The sequence below is a fragment of the Microcebus murinus genome, chromosome 1 (assembly GCF_040939455.1).
Source record: "Microcebus murinus isolate Inina chromosome 1, M.murinus_Inina_mat1.0, whole genome shotgun sequence".
Taxonomy (NCBI): domain Eukaryota; kingdom Metazoa; phylum Chordata; class Mammalia; order Primates; family Cheirogaleidae; genus Microcebus; species Microcebus murinus.
In genome coordinates this window covers 3703566-3710990 of record NC_134104.1, presented here as the reverse complement: position 1 = coordinate 3710990, position 7425 = coordinate 3703566, and the positions used below count along the sequence as shown (strand labels likewise).

The following is a 7425-nucleotide window of genomic DNA, read 5'->3' as shown; positions in this document are numbered from 1 at the left end:
AGAAGATATGTAAATATATAGGCAACAGTTTTGCATATCTGTTACATGCACGGTACAACAGTTTCCCCTGTGGACAGTCGAGGGACGGAGCCAGGGTGAGCTGTGGTCAGTGCATGAAAGCTGATGCCTCTAGGTCACCACGGGCAAGGAGGGACTGGCCTCAGCAGCCCTCTCTCCAGGGTGGTCCCTGTGCTGTCAGCCACCCTGGTTTCCAGCCCCAATTTGGAGCACTCAGCATTTGCTTTTGCGTGAACTATTTATTGACATATACACACAGCACCTGAATTCATAGGGGTGCAGAGGTCGAAACAGCTTGTGGTCGTGTGCATTCCTTCCAGCCTCCTGCTCTGTCCTGACACCGGGTCCTGGGGGAGGCGGTCGGATGGGCGTGAGCACAGTTGCCATCTGTGCTTATGCAGGGGGCATCAGCTGACCTGTCATCGCTCTGCCGGGGGGGGGGGGGGGGCACCGAGTGGAGAGGATGAATGGCGCAGGGCAGCAGAGCCCGAGACGGGGGCCTGAAGCATGCGGGGGCAAGTCCCCTGGTCCAGCATCCCTGGTAGCCAAAGCCCCTTCACGGAGGAGGCAGGGCTTGAGTTTGGTTAGACCATTCGGATCGTGAGGGGTGACTGCTGGGAACGAGGGTGCACCTTCCAGAATGCCCGAGGGTGGTTGAGGTGGATAATCTGGGCAGCGTAGACACACTGGCAAGAACTCAGGGCTCACCTGGAGGTGACCAGCTGATCAAGTTAGGAGAGTTGGTAAACTAGGATGAGTCTGTCCTTCCAGCAACTCAGTGCAGCCTCCCCCCGAGTGTCGGCACACTGAGGGAGCAGCAGTGCAACCCCCTGGTCCTAAAGCAGTTCTAATTCCAGACAAGATGCATTGCCATCACCGCTGCCTTCAGCGACCAGGGCGTTGGCTGAAGATCTGGAATCCCAGCTCTCAGCCGAGGGCTGAGTCTTTCGTTCTGTAGGTAGACCACTCCTCAGAAATGCAAAGCATGCATCAGTCTCAGTGACCAGTCCATGCCTGAAAGGGGAGGGACAGTGGCCGCTCTGCGCGCACACACACACACTGTGTCTAGCGGGCAGGTGGGGGCGGGGCAGCTCAGAGGAAGGGCAGAGGGCGTGGGGGCCGTCCATTAATCTCCCCCATGCTCTCCAAGTGCACTGGCGTTTGGGCACCGCAGTGGGAATGAGACTGAAAGGTGAGACTGGGACTGAAGACTGAGAAGGAGACGAGATGCCTGCAGGGGTCTCGCAGCACAAGCTACCACCTGACTCCACCGCCCTCACCCCAGAACTGCCTCGAGCTCCGTGCAAGCGCAGGCAGCACCGCACCCGCGGCTGAGCTGGGCACCTGTCCCTCTGCACCTGCCTGGGCAGCCAGCGTGGTGGTGGGGATTGACAACCAGAGGCTGTGGATGGGCTACCATGTCCCCCTCCTCCCCCAAGTGCACAGCACACCTCAGAAGGTCCCTGTGGGGTCACGTGGCAGCCCTCGTGGGTAGACCACCTCACACACACCGTCCCACCACACTCCTGCGGCTGCGCCCTGGCACCCTGCCGTCACTCCCCAAGTGTGCCACCCACAGGCTCCCCCATGCCTGGCTCTGCCGACAGCCCTGTCCTGAAGCATGCAGGACGTGCCATGACCCAAAGGCTCCCTGGGAACTCCAACTCCCTCGAGTACCGTGTTTCCCCGAAAATAAGGCAGGGTCTTATATTTGTTTTTCCTCAAGAAGACACCCTAGGGCTTATTTTCAGGGGATGTGTTATTTTTTTAAGTACGGTACAACAGTCTACATTTATTCAAATAGAGTGAAGTCGTCTTCTTCTGGAACATCATCATAACTCTCCAAACCCCGAATTCCATCCTGCATTTCTTGCAACTCTATTTCCTTTAGAACCATCAGCCCCGATCTCTCATGTCGAGCACTAGAGCTCTCACGGGGCAGGTGAGAAGGGCTGCTCGTCTTCTTTCCCGCTCCGCGACGACATGCATGGGTTGTGCAGATGCGCTGCGTAGCCTCGCCCGTCACTAGGGCTTATTTTCGGGATAGAGCTTATATCCCGCAAATGCTTAGAAATCCTGTTAGGGCTTATTTTATGGGTAGGTCTTATTTTCGGGGAAACACGGTAAATGCATTTATAGTCCCCAGACCGAGACAGGACGCTAACTGGCTTAAAAATCCTATAAGCAGCATGTTAGGGACAGCACAGGACTCAGCAAAGACAACTCGGTGGGTAGTGTTCCATGTGCACATTTATTTCTTTCAAAGATTGTTCGTGTTCCAGCCACGTGTCCAAAGGAGCCCGCTCAGAGCCCGGTGCGCAGGCCTGACTTCTGATTGTAAAGTGCTACCAAGAAATACAATCACCGTCAGCGTAAATTCACCACCACACTCCAGCATCAGGCCAAGCCTTCCCCCAGACCTGGGAAACCTTTTCGTCTCTTTTTAAAATGCAGGTTTGACGTCACATCAGGGGGGCAAAACACAGCCAGGCCTCAGTGATGAGCGGCACGTTACTGACCGGTTGTTGGCTGAGGGCACTGGGCAGTCCCGTGCATCTCAAATGCCTTGTTGGACATAAAACAGGAACACTGAGGGTCAGGAGCCAGAGGTAACCTGAGTTTGCTTTGCAGGCGAAGAGCGGCCTTGCCCTGTGCTGGTTGCTTTGGTGATCACGGCCATGCCAATCCGGGTCAGTGGGGGGTACTGCAGAGACCTGTTTTCTCTCTGACAGGATCAACGTTCTGACTTCCCGCATCCGCCAGCCAGTACTCTGAGATTTCCAGACCCAGAGCCTCGAAACACCCGCTTTTGTTGGCAGCAATGTAAATTGACCTCTCCCTTTCTGCTCTAAAAGAAAATTCACAACTCTCTTCTATAGGGGTGGCCAGTAAAACCCAAGCAAGCGTCTAGATGGGCACCTGATTTGTATTTGGCTGGCGGCTGGCCAAGCAGCAATCAGGAGGGCTGGTTTGGGACTTGAACCTGGAACTTGATGAAAATAAAGTGCTCATCAAAACTCTTTCTCACAGCAGGTTTCCAGCTGAAACAAGGAGATTTCGTTGTTGCTACATTAACACAAACACACACACACTCTCTCTCTCTCTCTCTCTCTCTCTCTCTCTTAAGATCCATTCCGTTCCTCTGCAGAGAACCCAGGCACAGCCTCGAACAGCACAAGTGGAAGGGTTTTAAGCTCATTAAATCCCCCTTGAGCACCTGGTTCCAGACACACATTCGTGTTAGTGTTCATGAGGAATCACCTTGAAAATACCACTCTGCAAGAATTTCATCAAGACAAACACTGAAAATAAAAATCCCTGGAGCCAGGAAAGCTTGTAGAAAAGATGAAGAGAAAAAAGTTACACATCAGTGACTAAAATACACACTAGTGTGTTTAGCATTTGGTGTATAATCTTAATCGACATTGACTCTAACATAAATACCCGACACCATGAGAAAACAGACCTGGAACAAACAGCTTGGAAAAGAAACATTCACAGTATCAACACAGCCCGTGCTCTCTTGGCGCTACCCTGATGCTTACTTCATTTTCTTGTCAACTCCTTGCCACCCACGCTAGCGTTTTCTGTAGCCTCAGAAAAGGCCGTAAGGAGGAGGTGAGTGTGTCTACAGGAAGTAGAGACCCAGACACAGGTGTTAAACAATGAACGAATGTTCACGAGGTTCATCTGGAAATGGGATGGTTAAAAACATTTTTTGAGAGCGAGAAATCTTAATCTAAAACTCTGACACCTTCACACTGGAATAAATTGGATCCATTGAGTCCACCTGAATTTCAAAATCAAACAAACAAAAAAAAAACCACTATTATAAACTGCTGATCAGTGTCTGAAATTCTGACACATGACATCCTCTTAGAATTAATTCTTATGTGTCCCGGGTTCTGTTTATCACGTGACCAACAGTAGTAACTCAACTTCAAGAGAAGAGTTCAAAAGTAGTTCTGCTTCAAGTAGGACAAAATGTTAAGAGTGGCCGTCCATCCTGAAGGGCTGCTAGTGATCACTAACTCTGGGCACTAACTTGGTAGTATTAACATACTTGGAAACTCCAGGTGCTGTTTTACAATGATTAAAACTGGAACATAATTTTTAAAAACAAGGGATGGCAAAAAAGTCATTTTAAAATGAACTTGATCATTCCTGGAACACCTAAGAAGTTTTTAATATGTATTTTACAGTGAAATTCTTAATGTAGTTTTCAAATTTCTCCCTCAAAAAAAGAATTCTATAACTTTTGTTTTTATATAGGTTTTTGTTCATTAATGGCTCTGTGGCCCCTAAGACATTTAATGTCTAATGATTAACAAAAGGGCCTGGAGAAAGGGGCTCACCCGATTTCATATCCCTGACAGAAGCCAAGGGTTCGTAATAGCCTTTTTTTTTTTTTGAGACAGAGTCTCACTCTCTTGCCCGGGCTAGAGTGCCGTGGCATCAGCCTGGCTCACAGCAACCTCCAACTCCTGGGCTCAAGCAATCCTCTTGCCTCAGCCTCCCGAATAGCTGGGACTACAGGCATGCACCACCATGCCCAGCTAATTTTTTTTTCTACATATATTAGTTGGCCAATTAATTTCTTTCTATTTTTAGTAGAGGCGAGGGTCTCGCTTAAGACCACCACACCTGGCCCATAATAGACTTTTAAATCTTATTGCAGGAAAATGAGTCTGGTTCATCTGCCAAAACTTTCTGCCCCAATGACGGCCACTCTATAACAAGCACGTCTACTGGAAGTCTGGCCTCTTTGTTGTTAAACTTCCATTGCTAAGACTGACGCCTGAGACACATTTTCTCTGTTGCCCTAGAAGCACTTTGATTTGGCCTTTGGCGGTATTTGGCAAAAACCATGTGCATGTGGTTAGCATGTTCCATGAGCTGCCTCTTGTTGCTCCTGCCTGCCTTCGACAGACTTGCGGCGCTCTTGTCTAGCGAGTGTGACGGGCAGGAAGAAAGACCTGGGTGTCACCTGCTCCAACGGTGGCATGAGAGCTTTTTGTCATGATAACCAACAACGGAGAAACCACATAAGAACTTAACGCATCTTCCACTTGCAAGGAGGCTCAAAGTAAACTTAGGAAAGTGTTCGGCATAATACATATGCATAGGATATATTTAGTGTTTGCATAAGTGTTCGAGTTCTATGGCTACTATCAAAGGCAGATAGCTTCCTACATTTGTCGTAGAGTTTCCATGCCTATCACAATGTTTCCATTTACCAAAAACCCTGCCTATGTCCCGCCTCCCTGTACTCGGGGCCAGCTGCACATTTTTGTTCTAAGCAGCAAGTTAGGAGAGGTGACCCATCCGTTCCGTTCACAGTGATAGCACAGCAAGCGCCTCCTCCGTGTCACATGGTCCAGGCATGGACCCCCAAACGACACCTGTCAGAGAGTACAGTGCGTGAGTCCCCCAAGCCTGCCCTCCCCCGCCCACTGGAGTGCGCGGTCTTCCCACGACGTGCATCTCCCGCTACTATTCACGCTGAACTCGTGGATCCGAGCACGGCCGAGCTACGGGGCCGTCGGTCTCACCTGGCATCTGCTGGCAAACTGGGTTTTTTCAGTCCTCTCCGGGGGCAGCCTCCTGGCTGGAGACCCAGATTTTTTTTTTTCCCTTTAAAACCCTAGATTGTTGGAAAAACCCAGCTGGGCGAGCATGGCGTGGGACAGCAGGCTGGCGCTCTCGCTCCGTGGCGGGAGGGCAGCTGGGGCGGGTCTGCGTCTTCCGGCTGCAAGGAGGCGCCACCCTGGCTCGGGCCTACGTGCAGGGCTCGGCGGGCGCGCCGTTAACGGCGTGCTTGCTCCTGTGCCCGGGGAGCAGCTTCCTGTTCAGCATCCTGGTGAGGGTGGCCCCCTTCCTCCGGGCGCCCTCGGGCTGCTGCAGGAACACGAGGTCGTTGTGCGACTGGCTCATGCCCGGGTCTTTCTGTTGGTGCCGCCGGCGGAAGAACAGCTTGGCGCTCTTCCTCAGGATCCCCCCTGCAGGAGGAAAGCGCAGGGACGGTCATCGGGGCTGGGAACCAAAGGCCGGACGCGGCCAGTCCCGAAGGAGAGAGGAAAGAGGAAGCCCGGCGCCTCTAAAGCCGGGCCAGTTCACGCCTCCCGTGTACTGCCGCTGTGCGCGTGAGAGCCGGAGTGTGGCTCACACGAAGCCAGGGTGGTTAGGGTGCAGCGCGGAGGGCAGCAGGGGCAGCCGCAGGCCTGGCCCGGCACGGGGTGTCCATGCCCAGGGAAGGCGCTCACACCGCGGGCGGGTGCCTGTCACTCCCGATGGCAGCAGGGCTGATGTCCCTCACCACCCGGTCCCCTCTGCTCCCCACGCCCCTCCCTTAGCAGGGCGCAAATGGCAAAGCAGCACCGTACCCCAGGAAGGATGGCCGTGCTCATGGGGACAAATTAAGGACTCTGAGAACAAAGGTGTCTGCTGTCTTAGAAGAGTTAAATAATGTTTGTTCTTTCGGGAGTCAGAGAGTTTCATGACTCCAGATCCTGTGGTGTACAGATCAGGCTAAGCCATCTGAAAACTGTTACCAGATCTTATTTATTTTATTTATTTATTTTTTTTGAGACAGAGTCTCGCTTTGTTGCCCGGGCTAGAGTGAGTGCCGTGGCGTCAGCCTAGCTCACAGCAACCTCAGACTCCTGGGCTCAAGCGATCCTCCTGCCTCAGCCTCCCGAGTAGCTGGGACTACAGGCATGCGCCACCATGCCCGGCTAATTTTTTCTATATATTTTTAGTTGGCCAATTAATTTCTTTCTATTTATAGTAGAGACGGGATCTCGCTCTTGCTCAGGCTGGTTTCGAACTCCTGACCTCGAGCGATCCGCCCGCCTCTGCCTCCCAGAGTGCTAGGATTACAGGCGTGAGCCACCGTGCCAGGCCACCAGATCATTTTTGACCCACAAAGCCTCAATTTCATGTGGTTCAGCCTATCTGTATCTGATGTCAGCTAGTGGAATATGAAATAGGAAAAAAAGATATAGCAGCAGCAGTAGCAAAGATAATTTCAACAGCAACGCCCCCTCACAGAGCAAGTATGTGCTAAAGTGGGGTGGGGGTGGCAAGAGCCCCCTGGTTTGCTTTTTCACAAGTTGGTTTAACGTCCTATGAACCAAGGCCAGGTGGGTAATATTTCAGGATAACCCGGGACACTCATTACCACCTGCCCGTAGGCGGTAATGACTTAAAAAAAGAGACACGTGTGACCACCTTTGAGGAGGAGCTCTACGCCGAACTTGGGGACTGGTTCTGTTTGTGGTGGCACATCCGACAGGCATTCAGCAGTCACCCCTGATAGCCACCCACTTGGATCACAGGAGAGGACAAAGAGTATCAATTCCTCTTCCGAATGCACGCGGCACCTGAGGGCGGGAGGGCAGGCCGACC

The 7425-nt window shown here is 52.0% G+C and overlaps 1 protein-coding gene across 1 annotated transcript in view; it reads right to left on the bottom strand.

Annotated features, from left to right (window-relative positions):
* Window positions 1-2250: 2250 nt before the first annotated feature.
* The window catches only part of C2CD2 (C2 calcium dependent domain containing 2), a 55670-nt gene continuing 50495 nt past the window's right edge, over window positions 2251-7425 (bottom strand). The window contains exon 14 of the mRNA XM_012749848.3: window positions 2251-6017. Coding sequence (XP_012605302.2) covers window positions 5797-6017 — 221 coding nt within the window. The 3' untranslated portion in view covers window positions 2251-5796. The remainder of the gene's footprint in view (window positions 6018-7425) is intronic.